Genomic DNA, 24,471 nt, shown 5'->3' with positions numbered 1-24,471 from the left:
ACTAAGCAGTGACCACATTAGATGAAGTAGTTTTGATGTGGGTATGATGGTTTATGGCAGAGATTATAACGTTAATGAGTCGTTGCTTGGAAACAGTCACGCATCTAAGCAACAGACAGTAAACAAACCGTTGCACTTTGTCATAGACATAGAGCTGGAGAATTACTCGTGTTTACAGTGGGAAAGAACGTAATGCACCAGCACAAGATGTCTACTTGCTCTGTGTTTGATGGAGCAGTCTTCATATCATCCGAGATGAAGCTTATAGAGGATTTCAAGCGAGACACGCACCCTGATAAAGTGAATCTCGCTGGGAGGGGTAAGTGATTTTATAGCCTCTGCCTCAAACTGGACACGGACTTCTAACGTTATAACGATGATGGTTACATTAAAGACCCTATAAAATCAAAATTGAATTCCAGCTCTTTTGCTCTTAAAGGGATAGTTCAGGCAAAAACAAAAAACAAAAAAAAAAGTAATTTACTCACCCTCAATTTGTTAAAGGCCCACTGAAATCAAAAAGGAAGTTTTTTAGCTTTTAGTATGACTGTGTTAGCCTTAAAGTTATGAATAAGCTGGTATGTTCCAAAACAGTGACAACATTTGCATTTAGGAGATATAACTTATGCAATCAACTTCTTCCATTATGATCTTATATTTTGATAACTTAATCAGACTTCACCTTCTTGTCAAATCTTACGTCCAATCAAAATGCTCTCTAGAATCTAAAGCCCGCCCCCTTCACTGCAGAAGCTTCAGCTGAAATCGTTCAGTTGTTAACACACATTTACTAATTTCTACATGGTGAAAGGCACATAGCACACTATGTGATAGGAAACGATTCAGTGCAAATATGCTTTCATTTGAGGCGAATGAAGACTGTTTTCACGTTAGTTTCACGCGCAGCAGCGCACACACCAATAGCTCTGGTCTAAATTTAGACTACAGACAGGAGATTGCAGACCATGTCATTAACTACTTACCCTAATGTCGTTCGACACCCGTAAGACCTCCGTTCATCTTCGGAACACAAATTAAGATATTTTTGTGGAAATTTAATGGCTCAGAAAGGCCTTCATTGACACCAATGTCTTTTCCTCTTGACCCATAAAAGGCACTAAAGCCTAAAAAGCCTAAACCTAGTGATTTTGCAATGCTTAATATTTATTGAAAAGTGAAACGTGTGGGAAAAAAATATTACAGGGCATGGCTATAAGCCAATAGATGATCTTCTGTTGCCATACACATAACATTCATAACAGGCATAACATTATGAATTTGTCCTATTATTGTGTTGGTCTCATTGTTGCTGCCAAAACAGCCCGGACCCGTTGATGCAGACCCCGAAGGTGTGCTGTGGTGTCTGGCACCAAGATGTTAGCAGCAGATCCTTTCAGTCCTGTAAGTTGTGAGGTGGGGCCTCCATGGATCTGACTTGTTTGATCAGCACATCCCACAGATGCTCGATTGGATTAAGATCTGGGGATTTAGAGGCCAAATCAACACACATTTATTGTTGTGCTCCTCAAACCATTCATAAACAATGTTTTTTTTTTTGTGCATGGAGGACAATCATGGAGAAACTTTTCTCTTTTTTTATTTCCTTTTTTTCATGAGACTGACCAAGTGTTTGCATAAGAAACCAAAAGTTGCAGTTTCTGTTTCAAAGGTTTAAAAACCTTGCATGCATTATATTGCTGAAAGAGACTACAGCCCCCAGGAAATACAGTTTCCTTGAAAGGGTGTACATGGTCTGCAGCAATGCTTAGGAAGGTGGTACGTGTCAAAGTAACATCCACATGGATGGCAGAACCCAATGATTCCCAGCAGAACAGCATCACACTGCCTCCATCGGCATGCCCTTCTTCCCATAGTGCATCCTGGTGCCATGTGTTCCCCACACACACCCAGCCATCCACGTGATGTAAAAAAAACCGTGATTCTTCAGACCAGGCCACCTTCTTCCATTGCTCCGTGGTCCATTTCTAATACTCACGTGCCCACTGTTTGCGCTTTTGACGGTGGACAAGGGTCATCATGGGCACCTTGACTGGTCTGTGGCTATTTATCACTTATCTGATTCTTTTGTTTTATATTTTAATGATTTTGTTTGACCCTTTATGACCCTTTTAGTTTAATTCATTTTGACCCGTGCCTGCGGTCACCCGCACAATGATGGAAATTAACTTTTTTGTCCACCACCACTGTGGCTGGTGGATTTCAAAATGTTTTTACCAGCCACTTTCTTGTTTTTAACCGACAATTTGTAACTGCATGTGAAAATTAATACTACAAACCTCTACAATAATTAAGGAGTTTATTTAATCTCAAGTCTAATCAGAAATACTGACATTTTCTCTTTCACACAAACCATGAACAACCCGATCACACATAAATGCGTATAAATAGTACGAGTGTGCAATGTCGTGGAATGTATACGCCAAAACTCATTTTGGCGTGCATATGATACGCTGTTTTTCGCGTGCATATGATACGCACTTTATGGCGTATATATGACACGCGCTTGGGTAGGTTTAGGGTGGTGGGGTGGGGGGTTCGTTTGTATAATACGCCATAAAATGCGTCTCATATGCACGCGAAAAACAGCGTGCCATAGACACGCCAAAATGAGTTTTGGCGTATACGTTCCACGACATTGCACACTCGTACTATTTATATGCATTTTTGTGAGAATACCCTGGATATACAGTTCATTAAATGAGTAGGGCTCTGTGCGCTCTTTTTTTTTACCTTGATGTGGCATTTGGATGATTTGTGGTCTTTTATGGCTTTCAGTTTTAGGTTTTTAGTCCCAACTATTCGTTTTGGCATGCCGAGCAGAGGCATGCAAAAGCACATTGCACATTGCAACAATGCACAGTATAAAATAAAATTCAAACTAAAATGTTTAACTTGACCTCACTTATGTGTACATTAAATAATAATGTTTAGGTCTACTGGCCTGCAGAAAGGTACAGAAATTGAATAAAGTAATCAAATGTAAAATAACTGCACATTTAACGGTTTACATGAAAGATTAATCCTTATTAAACTTACAAAAGCTATTCAATAAAGAGCAGTGAGAGTTGTCTTTATCTTTTGTTTGACATTAAACAGAGCAGTAAAGGCTACTGCCCCTTTAAGAACCAATGCAGGAATATGCGTTGCGTCGTCTTTCGCAACTGTATCAAGTTCACTTAAGCCGTATACAGACTGTCTGCTAGGATACTTATCAAGATTGATATGTGTTGACATACTTCTTGTGTGAGTTTGTCCATTTAAGCGCAAGACTTGAAAGAGAACTCAATATGTGCGTGCTGTGAGATGTATGAGCCCTTTCGGATGATTGCACAGAGACAGATCTTCTCACAGCGCGTTCAAGTTCTCATTTGCGTCTTCTGGCTCTACACCCGGGTAATGACGGCGAAAACGACTGGTCATATTCGAACATACGACTGGTCATAGAGGCGAGAATTAAACCGTCTCAACCCAGGGAGATTCAATTTTATTTCTATACAGCGTGAGGAAAGGTAAAAATAAGTAGGCTAATCTTCTGTTTTAGGCCACCAATGGCACCTTATAGCCTAGAACTTTTACCCCTTTTCCTGACACGAAAATACCCCATTGCCGATTTCCAAACACGCTAAACTAAGCAATGCCATTGTAAAGTTTTAATAGGCTACTTTTAAACACACATAGCTCAGTAATGTCAGTTTTATGTATTTTCTGAGAGGTGGTGGGATTTTTGTTGGGAAAGTCGGGGGAGAGACTTACACTTCGATTAGACTGGATTACCACATGCAGCACCTGAATTGTTAAGAAAATTAAACAAAATAAATTGATAAATAGACGCTATGATCAGCATTTACTACTTTTAAAAAATGTGGGTCAGGAACAGGGGCAGAGCGGGGGGGTGGCTAATTGGGCTTAAGCCCCAAATGTTTTGTCAAAAGCCCAGAATCTTTTCGTTAAAAAAAACAACAACAAAAAAAACTTTAATTTTGTTTCATTTCATTTCCTCTCAGTCTTTCAGACTGGAGCGGCAAAAAATGAAACAAAACCTCTATTACCGTGTGTGTGGCGGTCGACAATGCATCGCACATCACTCAGCTTGTTTGCCAATGCCAACTGCCAATAAAAACTAACAAAGAAGAATATATATCTTCTTCTTCGTCGTTGTCATCAGGGATTGGCGGGCTTTTGAATTTCACCTGCGTAGTAGTTAACTATAATTAACATGGACATTACACATTTTTTAAAAGGAACACTAAACCTCACCGGCCAGAGAGAGATTCTGCGTCAGACGAGCGTGTTACAGGTTTCTGAATCCGCTGTTGTAACACTTGAGTTACAGGACTGTATTGGTGGCTAGCAAGCGAGTTAATGTTAGGTGTTACTTATTAAGGCGAGACACGACAGGTGAAAACATAGTCAATTTTGAGATTTTGGGCCAGTTTACTCCCTTAACATGTAAGCTTTCATGTCAAAATAAAAAAGGCAACTTTTAAGGTGGTTATTTCTTTATATTTTGTCACTGTGCGCCTTCAGATTTCTACCTAAAATAATCCAAAGTTATTCTAACGCGAGCTCCCGTGCCGTCTCCATTCACAGAAGCATGTCATGCCTGGTGTCATTATAAAGATCTCAGTCACACACACAGCGCTGTCTAATCCAAATATGGGCATTTCCTTTGTGGAACTAACCAACTGCGAAAGTTTGCAGCCGAAAACAACATCTGATTGGTCATGGATTCTGATGTAGCAAATTTGTCAGCTAAGCACAAAGTAAACCAAACTGAACTCTAAAGATTAATAACGATGTTTACACCAAATTCCAGTTTTACCTATGCAGGCTAACTTAAAAATAGTCAGATAATGGTTGCCTCTACTGGGTGATATTTTTTTTTTTTTTTTTTTTTTTTCAGAGAGTATATAGATTTTGAGGCATTCTTTTATCTCAAACAGCCTGAAAAATAGTGCATTTAGCTGATGTAAATGGGGAAAAAATCTCCCCGGGGGAGTGTACCCCCTGACCCCCCTAGGTTTGGGCTAAGCCCCGAATGTTTACATCGTCTGGCTCCGCCCCTGGTCAGGAAGTGGGTCCTGTACAATATTTTCTGCTTTTTTTTGCTGTCCAAGTTGCGGCTGGGTTATTTGAAAACTTTGGTCGCGTGCAAGTTGTTTATACATTGACCCGCACATCACTGAAGTGCATCAATGAGCCTTGGCCGTGCATATGGTCATTTCTCACCAGAAACTATATGGTTACCCACATTCTTCAAAATATCTTCTTTTGTGTTCAACGTAAGGAAGAAATTCATACAGGTTTAGAACTTGAGGATGAGTAAATGTTTGGGTGAACTATCCCTTTAAGATCATTGTACACCTAAAATGTCAGACATACAGGAAAATGGACCGAACATACTGACGATGCATTTTGTACCAGTGCCTTAATACCATCTATTTTTAATGAGCAGTAACAGTTTTTAATTGTAAGATTCTCAAATGATTTCATAGTTTATTTAATATATATATCTTACTTTACAACACTGTCTGTTTATAACCAAATGTACATTTCTCTCAATGACCAGAGTATGTTGGAGAGCATGGACACACCACATGGCTTCCTCTAGTACGAAAAATTAAGCAGCAAATTGCCACAGACCCGACTCTTTACCCCGAGTACCCACCCATCCTTGGGATCCCAGAATTCACTAGGAGAGCAACTGAACTTGCACTTGGCAAAGATAGCCCCGCGATTGTTGAAAGCAGGGTAATGTCCTTTAATTATTTTCAGTAACCAACGTCACACTGTAGACCAATGTTCCTAAAATATATTCCCACAGTTGTTGAATGCTTATGTTAATCCCTAATCTCGCAAGTGATCAACATCAGCTCGCAAGCTGAATACACTGATAGCACTGTGGAGGCTTGGTAACTGTACATATCCAGTGTGTATTTTGTTTGTAGATAGTTTAAAGCTGGTCATCTTTAACACTATCGTGAAATGTCAGTACATGCTGTAAACCGCATATAGCTTTTTATAATTGAATTACAGAGAAGATGTGACGCACATGGATTAGTCACCCACGTCAGACATTGGAGATATTGCTGCTGAATAGAAAATAACCTCCACTGATCCCTTTGCTATGTTTGAACTGATTTAAATTATACTTTAGTTTTCATGTTCAAGACAAAAGTTCTGACAAAAACACAGTCTTCACATTTATGTCAACCTTAAGCATTTCAACCAGATAGAATATCATATTAATATAAAGAGAGGAAGATAATGTGATTACCAGGGGTCATGTGCGGGTACATGAGGTTTTTAAACTTTTGAAACAGAAACTGCGACTTTTGGTTTCTTATGCAAACACTTGGTCAGTCTCATGAAAAAAAGGAAATAAAAAAAGAGAAAAGTTTCTCCATGATTGTCCTCCAGAACTGTCTAAACTTGCGCCAGACAACAAGCGCAGGCGTCTTATTATGGTGAGTCACACACAGTCAGGAGTGCCATGCAGAGTTTAAAGGAGTCAACGTTTGCCCACAAGCTCACTTGTATGAGCCATGGTGGTTTTGAGTGCAACTTCCAAAAAAATCGTCTTTGATAATTAAAATGCAGGATTATTATGGAATCTGAAGAAGTGTTTAAAATTGACAGAAATCACGCACAAAATGAAAATGTCAAAGCTGTTTAGCGGTAGAGAAAGATTAAAGGGTAAATAACACAGTTTCTGCCAATCTCATGTTATTCTTGAGTACCTACCTATAAAGTAGTATTGCGTCCCTCATATCTTCGAAGAGTCTTTAGTTGGATCATATTTATAAAAGACAGATACGCTGTACCGATTCTTTCCGAAAACAGCTGAAATCGTGGCGGTGTGCAGTGGGCTAAGCAAGCACACACACACACACACACACACTTACAATGCTGCTCCGGAAAAACATACTGCATCCATTGTTTCCTTAATGCTGGGTTACTTGGGAAGCTGAAAAGGTTATCTTTCCCTTACAACCAAAAACACACTTCTTTAGTGGTCTAAAAACATAATGACAGCACTGCTGATGGCTTCCGTAACCCTAACAAAGCTCGCTGATGCACACGCTTTGATTGCTCCCACTCTGGTTGTATGTTTGTGTGCATCATTAATGACTCACATTAATGTTGTTCCACACTCGTAAGACCTCCGTTCATCTTCGGAACACAATGTAAGATATTTTATATTTAGTCCGACAGCGTATCTAAGTGTATGCACATTTTACTGTCCATGTCCAGAAAGCTAAAAAAAAACCTCATCAAAGTAGTCCATATGTGACATCAGTTGGTTGATAAGAATCTCAGCATCGAAAATACCTTTTGGTCCATAAACAATAAAAACTAAGATTTTATTCAACATCATTCTTCTCTTCCGCTTTTGTTTTCAAACCTCAAATAAAGATTCAAACATTCATGAATCAGCTTATTGATTCATGGTTTGGATTGCGTGTCAAACTGCTGAAATCACGTGACATTGGTGATCCGAATAAAAAGAATAAAACGTGGTGCTTTTCTAAGCTGATTAAAAAGGAGAACTATAATGTATTCCGGAATAGCACATCTGAGAGTACTTCGACTCGGGTATTCCGCCATACACACAGAAAAATAGGGTGTCAAAACTGAACCATTAGGGCTACAACAGCTTGTCACTTGTCCCTTTTTACCACAAAAAGGTTCAAAGTAGTAGCTTAAGGTACGCATTTGTACTCAAAGGTACTAATAAGCACCTTTTAGAAGTAAAAAAGGTACAAAGATGTCCTTTTAAGGGTACTGTTCCAGCGACAAGCTGTTGTACCACTAACGGTTCAATTTTGACACCCTATTTTTCTGTGTTTACATTATAGTTCTCCTTTTTAATCCGCTTAGAATAGTTTTTTTGATGGGTAGGATTAGGGGCAGTGTGTGTGTGTGTGTGATGGGTTGTTTTAGGCTTTAGGGGTAGAGGCAGTGTCGGGGATATAATGAAACGGCGTTGATAAACAGCCTAAAAAGTGATTATCTGTCTTTATAGCACGCCAAAATGGCATACGAATTGGCTTAACATACATATGCCGTTTTATGAGATCAGTCTGAAGGTTTAATAGGCAGACGAATTGGATAGCGTTGGTGTTTGAATTGAGTTCCCAATCTTTTACAGATTAATCGTGCAGCTCTACAGTCTTATCTCTCTCTCAGCGTAGCACAAGGTCTTTTCAGTGCATTCAGTCTCACATCTCTCTCACGCGTCCACGTGAAAGGGATATTATGTCACAACACTCGTAGATGACATATTTCACCATCTATTAGAAGAAAAGCGGGTAACTGTCTACCTGGTCTACAAGCAAGGACTAAAATAAAGCAATTTCATTTGAATAAATATTTTATAAAATAAATTCTTAAAATCTATGCGTAATATCTTAAAGCAGCACTCGGTAACTTTTCAACCTTCATAATATATTTTTTAAGACTCTTGTGATGATAAATTGACTTACAATAGGTTGAATGACACGTCTGCCATAGCCTGATGGGGTCTGTATCGTTTTTAATCGTACTTTTAAACTTCGGGTTTCGGGTAGTAACCCGAGAACAAAAAGAACTACAAAATTCGACTGCTTTACGGCATATACGTCACTTCCACCAACACACACACTTCCTTAAATTCGGACGTGCGAGCCCAACTTTGTTCGTCGGATAGCCTAATATAGTCATGTCCGAAGCAGCAGAGACAAATAAGAAAGAAAAGGTTTTGTTGGAGGAAAGCAATAAGAGGAAACGAAAAAGTGATGGGATTAAAGGCAGGACGAGGATCAACATGTGACCAGCGTTTGCTCGTCGGCGTGAGCTGAAGGAGGCGTGCCCGACCGATGCTGTCATGCTTGTTACAGGGATTACCTACCACTCAAACATTGAATTGAAATATCATATAGATTCTGTAAAACGGTAACCAATAGACTACTATAATGACGCTGGCTTGTAAACGTGAGCCTCATGATTATTTGGCGTTTGAAAAAAATAAAACCCATGAAATTATATTCATATGACATGCTGAAACATGCCACTGACTGTAACGTTACCTGGGTTGAAGACATTTCACACGCGACGCCAGAAGAACTCTGAACTCCTCTTGCAGTGTTCAGGGGAACTGTTAGTGCTGCACCGACCCCGCCGCGCCACTTTTATGAAGTTATTTGGCCCGCAGCGCACCACTGTATATATTTTTACAACCCGCCCCGCTCCCGCGACCATTAAATAGACATACGGGGTCCGCGGGTTATGAGACGACCCACGCATCACTAGTTCAGGGCTATCAGGGTTGTCATGTCAACAAATGCACGCGCAATGGCATCCACTGTTGTAGGATGACAGATCTTACGACAGTAGTTAAGGACATTATTTTTTCCAAACTGTAGGGGGACCCCGAGAGCAAAAGTAGCCAAGTGCTGCTTTAAAATCTATGCGTCTATTATTATTAATGCATATTTTATTAATATAGGCAAATAAAAAGTGTTGTTAAAAAAGCCTGCAAGACCATTGTAAAATTATGTTTAGTCATATTCTACTTGTAATTGTAGTCGTGAATGTTTAAAATGAACACAAATAAAAAAATATTGACTTATCTCTCAGTAAGCAATGATTGCAAAGTCTTGAACCGTGTCCTGGGTCGACATTTAATTTAGTAATATTAGGCAGTTTTGATTTATATTGCTGTTTAATGTTGATGATCGCGTTATTTTACATAATGCATATAATGAGAGATCGCTAGTTTCTATGTCTTCTTCACATGTGTTTTGATCAGGAGTTTCTGTACTCTTTCAGAAGATGCGTCATAGTGCCTCCTAGCGTATAACAGTGAAAACTTTTTTTGTTTTGTTTTGTTTTTTATAAATAACAAAAAATTCTGTGTATGGCAGATAAGAGTTAAAAAATGAACTTGAAAAATGAACCATTTTTGAAACTTAGGAAATGGACAGTGGCCAACACAAACACACTCCTATTACTTGACAATAAAGCCATAAAGTAGGCTATCTTTCAACTCAGGACAGCTATAGTTCCCACAAATCCAGTTAAACTGTCACATAATAAAAGCTCTGGAGCTAGCTACAGTATTTAGCCATCACAAAACACAACTTCAAGTTAGTAATTCACTTACTTGCACATCTAAACGCAGTCCCAAAAACGTCTCCCGATCACATGGACATTACCGAATAGAATTTTCATTCAGTCCAACTGCACCGATTGCATAGAGCAGATACTCTTTATTGCCACACTCTGCTCCTGGGGTCCTGTTTTTGCCAGCTGTATGGCAGTGCACTTGATATGAGAATTGGGTGACTTGTGGTCTTTTATTGCCTCTAATTTAAGATTAGTTGTTCCTCTAACAAATTAATTGTTTGCATTTTCTGACGATGGCTAGGTTTTACAGTAAGTACAGTGCAAGGACTGGTCATCGGGAAGTTAGGCTAACCATTACCTCATTTTCACTTCGTCATCAATGCACCACTTGTTCAAAAATACCTTCTCTTTTCATTACTTCGCCCTCAACAGTTTGTACATTCATAGCTACTACTACCCCGCAGCGGGCCTCTTAACACCGGCGATATGTGTCGCCACATATTTTGAACCAATAATTTTCCTTTCGCCTATACCTCAGCTTAGCTATACGTGTCATGGTCTGTTCAGTGCTGGAAACCAATTAAATTAGTTACTCGAAAAACATGCATTATTGTTACTTACCAACAGCAAAAAAATTGGCTTTGACAAAAGCTATCCAGTCCGTTACAAAGAATGTGTTCAGTAACCAGTAAAAATATATATTACAATCCACCTGCCACTGTGACAGGCAAAGTCATCCACCAGTTTGAATGATTAATTCCAATTCAGGTTTAAAACACTGGAGAGAGTAAATGACAGAAAGATTATACAGAAATATCAGTTATCAAAGTACTTAAACTGTAATAATATATCGGCCCTAAAAAAAAAAATATTGGTCGCCCCCAGTTCCTTTTCATATGATAAAAATAAATGGTGACCAGTGACTGAAATGATTAGTTGCTGTTGTCTTGGTTCATGAAATAAAAAATAATCATATGTTCAGTATTTAGTCTTATTGCATGCTAAACACATCAAGGGTTTCAGAAAAACTCTGTTAACATGCTCCAGGACCGGCTTACAGTAAGCACTGAATCAGACTATTAACATTTTGCTCAAGCAGTCAATTAGTGCCATGTAGTAAACCAGACTTTCCCAACCCTGTTCCTACACCAACAGTGCACATTTTGGATGTCTCCCTAGTTCATTGTATGATTGTACGCTGTCCCAGACGAAAAATAATAATAATAATAGTAATAATAATAGTAACAATAATACGTTTTAATTGTATAGCGCCTTTCCCATGCTCAAGTCGCTGTACAAGAAAATAACATACATCATCGATATTGAACAGAGATATAAAAATATACAAAGAGAGAGAAAAAAAAAGAAAAAAAACAGCAGGAAATGTTGTAAGAAAAGATTTTTTTTAGTTGCGATTTGAATTAGGATATAGTAGCAGTTTCACAGAGTAAGAGGGAGATAATTACAGAGTTTCGGGTTCACAGCACAACCCATTGTTGAAAGACCGAAACGAGGTACAGTAAGCAGTTTTAAGTCAGATTACCGAAGAGAACGAGGAGGAGAATAATAGTGAAGAAACTCAGATAAATAATGGGGAGCAAGTCCATTAAGACATTTAAAAGTGAACAATTGAATTGTATTCTTGATGCGGGCAGAAACAGGAAGCCAGTGTAGATTATAGAGCAAAGGGGTAATGTGATTAGATTTCTTGACTTGATTAAACTCTGGCAGCAGAATGTTGTATATATTGTTCTCTAGCAATTGTTCTGGCATGCAGCCCAATAACAAGTGAATTATAGTAGTGAGACATGATGTTATTAAAGCATTGATAAGAGTTTCAGTATATTTAGTGTTGTGAGCAGGTTGAAGTCGGGAAATGTTACGAAGGTGGTAGAATTCGGTCTTGGTAAGATAACTTATACGAGCTTGAAATGTAAGTGAAGAGTCAAATGTTACACCCAGATTTTTGACAGTGTGAGATGGGATTAATGTTGCCCCATCAATAAGTAGAATCAATTCAGACTTTTTTCAAAAGGGATAGTGGACCGAAAACAGTAACCTTGTTGTATCGTGATTAAATTTAAGGAAGTTTCTATGTAACCAGATTTTATTGTCCGTAATACAGGTATTCAAAGAGTCCAGGGGAAGAGCAAAGACGGCTCTGGCTGATATGTAAATTTGCAAGTCATCAGCATTACAATGATAGCTGAGACCATAACTTGATAATGTGACCTAGAGGCAACAGATAAATATTAAACAGAAATGGTCCAAGAACAGAGCCTTGAGGAACACCATGAGAGAGAGAGAATACAGAGAAGATTTGAAACCATGAATAGTAAGAAAAAATTGTCTATCCGTGAGATATGATATGAACCACGATAAAGCACTACCTGTGATGTCGATAAATGATAGCTGAGGTAAGTATATGATGTGATATACTGTCAAAGGCAGTTGTAAGGTCAAACATGATGAGAATAGTAAGACAACCAGAATCAGCAGACATTAGCGGGTCATTAGTCATTTTTACCAACGCTGTTTCAGTGCAGTGGCCTGATCAAAAGCCAGATTTAAAAAAATGATCAGGAATATTTTTAGCAGAGAGATGAGCTTGTAGCTGAGAGGTAACTACTTTTTCAAGCAGCTTTGCAATGAACAGAAGATTAGAAATAGGTCTGAAATTATTCATCACATTAGAATCCAGCCATTTTTTTTTTTTTTTTTGTATTTAATTTTTTTATATATATAAGTGTGACCGCAGCTGTTTTAAATGATAGCGGGACAGACCCAGAGGAAAAAGAACAGTTGATCAGATGAGCAATAGAAAATGAGAATACAGATAGGCAGTTTTTAAAATGACAGATTGTGGCGATTTCTGTGGTCGTAGTCTTCTAAATGGTGGCCCTACATCATACAGTGTGAGAGGTTGAAAGATGGCCGTTGTCATTGAGTTGCGACTAAAAACAGTGATATTTTTTTGACAGTGTCATAAATTCAGTATGATGATCTCACATTGTTTGACATTGTTCAACTGCTTGACATCTGTGTGGCATGGAGTCAACCAACTTGTGGCACCTCTCAGCTGTTATTCCACTCCATGATTCTTTAACAACATTCCACAATTCATTCACATTTCTTGGTTTTGCTTCAGAAACAGCATTTTTGATATCACCCCACAAGTTCTCAATTGGATTAAGGTCTGGAGATTGGGCTGGCCACTCCATAACATTAATTTTGTTGGTTTGGAACCAAGACTTTGCCCGTTTACTAGTGTGTTTTGGGTCATTGTCTTGTTGAAACAACCATTTCAAGGACATGTCCTCTTCAGCATAGGGCAACATGACCTCTTCAAGTATTTTAACATATGCAAACTGATCCATGATCCCTGGTATGCGATAAATAGGCCCAACACCATAGTAGGAGAAACATGCCCATATCATGATGCTTGCACCTCCATGCTTCACTGTCTTCACTGTGTACTGTGGCTTGAATTCAGAGTTTGGGGGTCGTCTCACAAACTGCCTGTGGCCCTTGGACCCAAAAAGAACAATTTTACTCTCATCAGTCCACAAAATGTTCCTCCATTTCTCTTTAGGCCAGTTGATGTGTTCTTTGGCAAATTGTAACCTCTTCTGCACATGCCTTTTTTTAACAGAGGGACTTTGCGGGGGATTCTTGAAAATAGATTAGCTTCACACAGACGTCTTCTAACTGTCACAGTACTTACAGGTAACTCCAGACTGTCTTTGATCATCCTGGAGGTGATCATTGGCTGAGCCTTTGCCATTCTGGTTATTCTTCTATCCATTTTGATGGTTGTCTTCCGTTTTCTTCCACGTCTCTCTGGTTTTGCTCTCCATTTTAAGGCATTGGAGATCATTTTAGCTGAACAGCCTATCATTTTTTGCACCTCTTTATAGGTTTTCCCCTCTCTAATCAACTTTTTAATCAAAGTACGCTGTTCTTCTGAACAATGTCTTGAACGACCCATTTTCCTCAGCTTTCAAATGCATGTTCAACAAGTGTTGGCTTCATCCTTAAATAGGGGCCACCTGATTCACACCTGTTTCTTCACAAAATTGATGACCTCAGTGATTGTATGCCACACTGCTATTTTTTTGAACACACCCCTTTCAACTAATTCAACTAATTGCCCAATTGCACAGCCTTAAGAGCGTGCATATCATGAATGCTGGGTCTCATTTGTTTTCTGAGAATCTACTGAACCTACTGGTAACTTGTTTGCCACGTAGCAATAACAAAATATACGAAAAACCTTGATTATTCTGGTTAGTCACATTGTACTGCTATTATTTTGAACAATACTGTACACTGCTGATCAATAACTACTAATATCTATAATATTTTTCTCCTATATTTTATGCCAATTTTATGATTGGTTTATGTACTTCAAACACTTGTGCATTAATTATCCATAGATTTTATGCAATGTAAAAATAATAATAATATTTATATTAAAAAACGTAATACAGTGAAATATTATTCTGATGTAAATCAGTTGTTGTCTTTAATATATAATAAAGTGCAATTTATTTATGTCATCAAAGCTGAATTTATCATCATTACTCCAGCCTTCAGTCTCACTCATCATTCTCATGAGGATTTGATGCTCAACAAGCATTTATGATAATTATCAGTGTTTTAAAGTTTTGCTGCTCATGGTGCTGCTTCATTTGTGGAAACAACCATACCATTCTAACATTTGTGGTAAAATTAAAGAGAGAAATTATTGCTTTTATTTATCAGACATGCATTTTTTAATTGATCACAAGTGATATTTTTAATATTACAAAAGATAATAATTTATTTAATAAATGCAAATAATTGCTGTCCATTGAACCTTCTATTCATCAAAGAATCCTGAAAAATAAAATGTAGGCGTATCATGGTTTCCACAACATTTTTAAGCAGCATTACTATTTTCAACATTTTTTTGATAATAATCATAAATGTTTCTTGGTTATAAAATCCTCATATGAGAATGATTAGTGAAGGATCATGTGACATTGAAGTCTGGAGTAATGATGATAAATTCAGCTTTCAGTTTCCATGTAAATACACTTGCCCTTGACTTTAAAAGGCACACTATCAACTGAGTTTAGAGAAAGCTGCGTGTCTGTTAACTTGCCCGGCGCCACGCAGGTAACGCCGGTTCGAATCCCTCTCAGAGCGGGTCGACTAGGATCGGTGAGACCCAGTAAAAGTGCGGGGGATGAAAATACATTTTATTAAAAGTGTGGAGGACACGTCCCCCCCATCCATACACCCGTGATTCTGGGAGCTGTTGTCTTTCATCCATATGAGACAATTTTCTGGCTTTTCTCAGTCTAGAAGGCACCGACTTCTAAAGTAATTTCACACTTCTACTACACAAATGACCCAATTTAAATACACATTCATATTTCCAGCAGTGAAATATCCCTTTATGTGCCAGATTTACTAAACAGGGCAAATTAGCATGAAAATTCAGTAAACTACTGACGACGCACAAATTAAAGAACACAGACGCAGCCGGATAATTCTAACGCAATCTACCACGAACAGCACAAATTAACATCTGGTTTATGACATGCTCTTTGGGGCTGTAAATAAGCAAATTACAAGCAAATTACAAGCAAAAACACGTTCTGTGTGAATGGTTCCTTGAAGGCTCTTGCACCAAGCAACCCAAGACTTCCACTGACCCAAGACTTCCACTTCCTCCAAAAATGTTTTGCATGAAATCCCTGTACACATTATTAAATGGTTTGTTGTTGTTGTTTTAAAAGTAAACCAGGATTAATAGTAATAATGGCCACTTCTGCCAAATAAATGATCATCTTGGATAATACCATCACTCTCTGGTTTGGCAAAAGGGTATTTAAGCTTTATTGAGGGGGTTGAGAGGGTACAAAAAAGTAAGGAAATACTTATTTTGTGAATTAGTTTTAGTTTCCATATTACCAGCTCAATCTGATATGTGTTTGGAAATGCGGTAGGTGTTTGGCGTCCAAACAGTTGGATGTACCGGAGCAGTGCGCCTGGGCGCTGAGTTATTGAGATCCTGGTATTATTCAAGTTCTCCCTCGAGTGGACCCATCTTGCTCTCCTCTCCCTGTGACGGTATGTACAAAATGTGCACTTGCCATAATGAGGAATTTTTCAATGTAGAAATTAAATTAAAACGTTCAGTAATTTTGGACCAAAATCTGAAGATAAACCATACAAGCATCCGAAATGTAATTCTTTGTTGTTTCTTGAAGACTCACTGGCAGGCATCTTTAAGGCAGCAGGGATTGATGATGTGCAACATTATCGCTACTGGGATGCAGATTCCAATGAAGTGTGTGTGGAAAACATGGTGCATGACCTGGAGAACGCTCCGGAACGGTGTTTGGTGGTCCTGGTTGCTTCAGGTCACCATCCAACTGGTGCAGAACTCTCTCAAGAGGACTGGAAACGTGTAGCTGAGGTCATGGTGGTACGGTCTTGGAATTAAACAAGAATTAAGCTTAAAAGCTGAAATCTTTCCCTTGATTTTTTTAAATTCGGTTATTCATTATCATGTGTTTAAGGCCAGTTAGACCCTCAGGGTAAGATGAAATATACTTCAGCCTCACTAAACATCTCACCATGAGAATTATAGAATATTTAAACACTTTCTTTCATGTTTTCAGACCCATCATTCAAGTAAGTCTCTATGCACTTCTAGTGCTCTGGGTAATACTAAATGCTATTGGATGTATACTAGACTGACCATTAATGTATTGTCTATTGCTTTGATCTCATCATTAGTATGTATACAGTATAGTATAGTTCAAGCTTTTATCACTAATGGCCACAGAGTGTGTCAGGAGCATTTGATATAAAGGGATTCCTAGAATGAAAAACCTGTTATATGTACGTTTTTCAATCCCATTCTTTCTTTTGATTAGAAGCGACAGTTGTTTCCATTCTTCTTGATGTCTACCCAAGGCTTGTGCAGTGGTTCTCTTGAGCACGACTCCTGGGCTGTTCGTCACTGTGTGGCTGTGGGGCTTGAACTGCTCTGCGCTCAATCTTTTTCTCACAGCTTTGGCCTCTATGGTGTGTTTGCTGTACAATTTGATATTGTGTTTAAATGACTAAAAAGCATGTCTAAACGTTAAAGGGTTTGTTCACCCAAAAATGAAAATTCGGTCATTAATTACTTACCCTAATGTCGTTCGACACCCGTATGACCTCCGTTCATCTTCGGAACACATATTAAGATATATTGAAATCCGATGGCTCAGAAAGGCCTTCATTGACACCAATGTCATTTCCTTTCTCAAGACCCATAAAGGCACTAAAGACGTCGTTACAAAGCCCACCACACTACAGTGGTTGTACAATCATTTTATGAAACAACGAGAATATTTTTGTGTGCAAAAAAACGAAATAACGGCATATTGTGACGGGCCGATTTCAAAACAAAGATTTGAACCCATATGAAGCAACGTATTGATTTATGATTCAGATTGCGTGTCAAACCACAAAACTGCTGAAATCACGTGACTTTGGCGATCCGGGGGGGGGGGGGGGGGGTATTTACATATTCTCGTCGCTTCATAAAATTATTGTAGAGCCAATGTAGTGAGATGAGCTTTGTAACAACATCTTTAGTGCCTTTATGGGTCTTGAGAGAGGAAATGACATTGGTGTCAATGAAGGTCTTTCCGAGCCATCGGATTCCAACAAAAATATCTTCATTTGTGTTCCGAAGATGAACGGAGGTCTGACGGGTGTCGAACGACATGAGAGTAATTATGATGTTATTATTGACAGAATTTTCATTTTTGGGTGAACTTACCCTTAAAGCTGCTAAAATGTTGGCTAATTATATTGACAGGTGAGAGAGTGGGGCATCTTCTCTGCGTGTTAAAGCAGAACATGCTGGCAGTGCAATCTCAAGCTGAGAAACTCGTTCGGAGACTTTGGTCTTGCCCACCGATGGAAGGTGCCAGGGTGGTTGCCACCATATTAAGTAATCCTGCCCATTTAGTTGAGTGGTAAGAATTATTCCATGCATTGATACAGTTGATGATAAAATTAATAAAATGTTTATTTAACAAGGTCATAACATGGAATGTTCCTTGAGGTATGCGTGGAAAATATGCAGAACATTATTATTGTCAACCCTCATTTAGTTTTTCTTAAATTATCTGTTTAAGAGGGATAATTCACCAACAATTCATAATTTACTCACCAAATTCATGTGATTTTTTTTCTTCTTCTGCTAAACACAAAAAAAGATATTTTGAAGAATATGGGTAACCAAACAGTTGATGAGCCCATTGACTTCCATAGTATGGGGGAAAACATACGTCAACGACACGTTACCGACTTTGTTTAAAATATCCTCTTTGGCTATTCATACATGTTTGGAACAACTTGAGGGGGAGTAATTGATGACAGAATTATAATTTTGGGGTGAACTATCTTTTTAAGTGCCAGCGCCTTTTACTAATTGTTACTAAATGGCCACTGTTATAATTGGTTATCGTCATTGCATAGGCAACAGTATTAACACCCGCTCGCTATTTATGACATAAGTATTTGAAAACATTATCAATAAAACCATAATTTAATGGCAAAGCAACCCAGTAACTATAATGGGTTCTATTTGCTTTTGACGCGACACAATGCTCACATATGGTGTCAGCAAATTTCAGTCGTTAAGCAACTGAACGGCAGATTGAATTGTGCGATGATTTAACTATTCTTTGATGTCTTGCTCTGGAGGCAGCCATATGCAAATGTATTTGTAATTTAGCAAATCCCACAATCTCCAGACAAGCCATTTTTGTAGCTTGGTTAAGTAAATGCTTTGTTTGTAATGTTGAGGACATTTTAAACTTTAGGAACATTGCAGGATTTTTCTAATGAACAGAGGCCTCTTATATGTAGAAAAGATCAAGACAAATTTGATTTCATGACCCCTTCATTTCACTTCTGCTCTCCTTTTTCCTAGTTTATCTGTCTAATTAACCTGTGGCAGGTTGGATAAACTGCTTACAATAGTCTTAAAAGTTATTCATACTTTTCACACCCCAAAAAAAAAATCATAATTATTATTTTTTTAATTATAATAAATAAAAAAAGACTGATTACCTCTTGTCTTGCTGCTAATTCTTAAGACATTGTCTTGAAATAGTGACTAAGTTTATGCTTAGCATAACATTTTTGAATACCTAATATTGTTAGCTCTGAGGAATTGCGTATCTTTCTCTATTGTAAGTTGATTAGGATAAAATCATGCTAAATGCTTTCTGTGCGTGTGTGTGTGTGTGTGTGTGTGTGTGTGTGTGTGTGCGTGCGTGCGTGCGTGCGTGCGTGCGTGCGTGCGTGCGTGCGTGCGTGCGTGCGTGCGTGCGTTTTTCACACAAAGTATAAACCTCACAAAGTATTTGGATGTTTAAAAGGACAGTTCACCCAAAAATGAAAATGACCCCATGATTTACTCACCCTCAAGCCATCCTTGGTGTATATGACATTCTTCTTTTTAGACGAAAACAATCGGAGTTATATTAAAAAATGTCCTGGCTCTTCCAAGTTTTATAATGGCAGTGAATGGCAGCCCATGGCTCATTCACTGCCATTATAATGCTTGGAAGAGCCAGGACATTTTTTAATATAACTCCGATTGTTTTCGTCTGAAAGAAGAATACACCTGGATGGCTTGAGGGTGATTAAATCATGGGGTCAATTTCTTTTTTGGGTGAACTATCCCTTTAAGTCACACTTTAAACGCACAAATGCCACTGAATTACAGCACACAAAATATCAAACCAAGAGGCATGTGGAAACAAAAGCGTTTTTTATTTTATTTTTATTTTTTATAGAAGACACCTATATTTTGCTATGATTTTTTTATCAAGATGCTTTCAAGGTGAGTTTGCACAGGTATCCTATAATCAGGTAATTTATCACATTATATTTATGAACATTTGTATTAGTTTTGAGCAGTATATCTATTGTTTTATAAATTAAAACATGCCTTTTTGTCGAATGAAAAAAATAAATGAATAAAATTATAAAAAGTATTATCTCTGCATAATGCCATTTGGTTTGACATTTTACCGTATAATGCAAAGACGACATTCGTGGCTTAAGTATCTAAACATGTTTATGTGCATGTGTGCCCTTGGAGCTTTTGTATTAAAACATCTTATTATGACAGTGTCTTTCTAAAATATCTGCCTGAATAGATAAGTTTGTCTTTGACCAAAACCATTTAATTTAAGCTTAATGTTCAAAAGCAATGTGAAATCACTGAGTCCTGAAATTGCCATGTTCAAGAACATCTCGATCTGAACATTACACTTGTGATCACGCATAAATGCAGTAATGATTTTGAGATTAAAAAATGCCCAAGGCTTTCAATTCTTTATGCAAACATTCTGCTGAAATTAAAAAATGCTCTTTTTATTATTCAGTAAATTACTGAGTCTGAAGTTTTTCTCAGGCAGGAAGGTATGAAGGGCATTGCTGAACGCTGCATGCTAATCCGAGAACGTCTGCGTGAGAGACTGAGGCTTTTGGGTGGTTCGGGGCGTTGGGATCACATAACAAAACCTGGAGGGCTTTACTGCTGTCTTGGACTGAATGGTAAGTGGTATATAATATATGCATGAGTTTTATTATATTCCCACTTTCTTCATATTTATGAGTTAGCAGTTCAGCATGACTAATGCTAAAATTACATGTAACACTAAAAAAGTAATGAATTTTATGTTCTCTCAGCTCAGCAGGTGGAGTTTCTGATTCAGAGGAAACACATCTACTTGTTACCCAACGGGTGTCTAAACATTAGTGCCATTAACAGCCGTAACCTGGACTATGTTGCTGAATCCATCCATCAAGCCATCAACTCTCAACTCTGATTTCACTTCATACTGAAGCTTACTTCAACACTTTATCTGCTGTATGCTTTTCGTCAGTTATGCAGTGGGATTTTTTCGGTCTAAATATTAAGTAGGTATATTTCATATATATTGAAACAGACTACGATCACACTAAAACTTTAAATTTAGGCTTAATTTTTAATGAAGACAAATTCAGGCAGGTTCACTAATGCCTGTGTATACAGTGCCCTCCACTAATACTGACACCTTTGGTAAATATGAGCAAATGCAGCTGTGAAAATAAAACTGCATTGTTTACTCTTTTGAACTTTCATTCAACAATTTCATAAAATTCTAATAATTTCATTGAAGTAAAAGTTGAAAGTGTGGAAAATTCACATTATGAAAGAATTTTTTTTTATCTAGTTCATGTTGGCCACAATTATTGGCACCCAATTATCGCAATCTCCTTTTCCAAGACAATCATTGTGGAGGCTATATGATATACACGCACACACACACTATACACTCACCTAAAGGATTATTAGGAACACCATACTAATACTGTATTTGACCCCCTTTTGCCTTCAGAACTGCCTTAATTCTACATGGCATGGATTCAACAAGAAATGTTGGCCCATATTGATAGGATAGCATCTTGCAGTTGATGGAGATTTGTGGGATGCATATCCAGGACATGGAGCTCCCGTTCCACCACATCTAAAAGATGCTCTATTGGGTTTGGATCTGGTGACTGTGGGGGGCATTTTAGTACAGTGAACTCATTGTCATGTTCAAGAAACCAATTTGAAATTATTTGAGCTTTGTAACATGGCGCATTATCCTGCTGGAAGTAGCTGTCAGAGGATGGGTACATGGTGGTCATAAAGGGATGGACATGGTCAGAAACAATGCTCAGGTAGGCTGTGGCATTTAAACGATGGCCACTAAGGGGTCTAAATTGTGGCAAGAGAACATCCCCTACACCATTACACCACCATCCCCAGCCTGCACATTGGTAACAAGGCATGATGGACCCATGTTCTCATTCTGTTTACGCCAAATTCTGACTCTACCATCTAAATGTCTCAACAGAAATCAAGACTCATCAGATCAGGCAACATTTTTCCAGTCTTCAACTGTGCAATTTTTTGTGACCTGTGAAAATTGTAGCCTCTTTTTCATATTTGTAGTGGAGATTAGTTGTACCCGGTGGGGTCTTCAGCTGTTGTAGCCCATCCGCCTCAAGGTTGTGTGTGTTGTGACTTCACAAAGGCTTTGCTGCATACCTCGGTTGTAGCGAGTGGTTATTTCAGTCAAAGTTGCTCTTCTATCAGCTTGAATTAGTTGGCCCATTCTCCTCTGACCTCTAGCATCAACAAGGCATTTTCGACAACAGGACTGCCGCATACTGGATGTTTTTCCCTTTTTACACCATTCCTTGTAAACCCTAAAAATGGTTGTGCGTGAAAATCCCCAAAACTGAGCGGATTGTGAAATACTCAGACCGGCCCGTCTGGCACCAACAACCATGCCACACTCAAAATTGTTAAATTGCCTTTCTTTCCCATTCTGACATTCAGTTTGGAGTTCAGGAGATTGTCTTGACAGGGACCACGCCCCTAAATGCATTGAAGCAAATGCCATGTGATTGTTTGATTAGATAATTGCATTCATGAGTAATTGAACAGGTGTTTCTAATAATCCTTTAGGTGAGAGTATATGTGTGTGTATATATATATATATATTGGGATATACTGTATAAGTATTGGGACATCAATACATATACAATGTGTTTATAAAATCAAGCACCTATGCATGCAGACACTTCTACAAACATTTGTGAAAGAATGGGTCTCCCTCAGGAGCTCAGTGAATTAAAGCATGGTATTGTGATCCTCACTACTAAATATTCCACGGTCAACTGTTAGTGGTATTATAACAAAGTGGAAGCAATTGGGAACAACAGCCACGAAGTGGTAGGCCAAGTAAAATCACAGAGTGGGGTCAGCGCATGCTGAGGTGAGCAGAAGTGGCCAACTTTCTGCAGATTTACTCAATAGCTTCCAACTTTTTTAATAGCTACAGACCTCCAAACTTTGTGCGGCTCAAGAACAGTGCGTAGAGAGCTTCATGAAATGGGTTTCCATGGCTGTTACAACACCAAGGGATGTAACACAGCCACTGGACTCTAGAGCAGTGGAGATGTGTTCTCTGGAGTGATGAATCACGCTTCTCTGGCTGGCAATCAGATAGACGAGTCTGGGTTTGGCCGTTGCCAGGAGAATGGTACTTGCCTGACTGCATTGTGCCAGGTGTAAAGTTTGGTGGAGGGGGATTATTGATTATCGATTATTGTGAGGTTGTTTTTCAGGGGTTGGGCTTGGCCCCTTAGTTCCAGTGAAAGGAACTCTTAATGCTTCAGCATACCAAGACATTTTGTACAATTTCATGCTCCTAACTTTGTGGCCCCTTCCTGTTCCAACATGACTGCGCACCAGTGCACAAAGCAAGGTCAATAAAGACATAGATGAGCGAGTTTGGTGTGGAGGAACTTGACTGGCCTGCACAGAGTCCAGACCTCAACCCGATAGACTTTCGAATGAACTAGAGTGGAGACTGCAATCCAGGCCTGCTTGTCCAGCATACATACTTGACCTCATAAATACACTTCTAGAAGAATGGTCAAAAATTCCCATAAACATACTCTTAAACCTTTTACTCTGAAAAGCCTTCCCAGAAGATTTATAATAATAATAATAATAATAATAATAATAATAATAATAATAATAATTACATTTATATAGCGCTTTTCTAGACACCCAAAGCGCTTTACATATAGAAGGGGGAATCTCCTCAACCACCACCAAGAGAGTTGAAGCTGTTATAGCTGTAAAGGGTGGGCCAACTCTATATTAAACCCTACAGATTAAGAATGGGATGCCATGTGCATGTAGAGGCAGGCTTCCCAAAAGTTTTGGCAATATATACACTGTGTATGTATGTATGTATGTATGTATAGTAATAGTAATATAATGAGTACAGTGCCCTCCTCTCACAATATATTTTTCGATAGGACAGACTGTTTTGATTGGGCGGAGAGAAGTAAGAAATTAATAAATAAAAGTACATTTGTATCACCCACAACCTTGTGTGATGTTATCGAGCAACATTCTCACATTTCCATAAAACACTTAGAAGTGTATTAATTAGCAAATACATAATCAGTATCATAAACATTTAGTGACATAGGCTTACCAATTTGTACAATTTATTTTACCATTTTTCTCTTAGATGGTGTTTTGACAAAATGTCTCAAAATGATGTTCTGATGTTAAAACCCATATATCTTAGATGCTGAACATCATGGCAGGCATCATAGTTGGTTCCTCAGTGAGAATGTGGGGCTTGGACCCCCTTGAAAACGAGATGTTTAATCTCAAGTGGTTATCCTCTAATAAACTGAATGTAAAGGGTTAAC

At 38.4% G+C, this 24,471-nt stretch overlaps 1 protein-coding gene across 1 annotated transcript; it reads left to right on the top strand.

Annotated features, from left to right (window-relative positions):
* Positions 1–37: 37 nt before the first annotated feature.
* On the top strand, positions 38–24,137 carry got1l1 (glutamic-oxaloacetic transaminase 1 like 1). Its single transcript, XM_067413254.1, has 8 exons — positions 38–319; positions 5,591–5,772; positions 16,125–16,248; positions 16,389–16,606; positions 17,061–17,211; positions 17,996–18,155; positions 20,612–20,754; positions 20,890–24,137. The coding sequence occupies exons 1-8, from the start codon at positions 193–195 to the stop codon at positions 21,027–21,029; spliced, it is 1,245 nt and encodes a 414-aa protein (XP_067269355.1). The 5' UTR covers positions 38–192; the 3' UTR covers positions 21,030–24,137.
* The last annotated feature ends 334 nt before the right edge of the window (positions 24,138–24,471 follow it).

This window comes from Pseudorasbora parva, chromosome 13 (genome assembly GCF_024679245.1).
Source record: "Pseudorasbora parva isolate DD20220531a chromosome 13, ASM2467924v1, whole genome shotgun sequence".
Lineage (NCBI taxonomy): Eukaryota > Metazoa > Chordata > Actinopteri > Cypriniformes > Gobionidae > Pseudorasbora > Pseudorasbora parva.
This window is presented reverse-complemented; position numbering and strand designations above follow the sequence as displayed.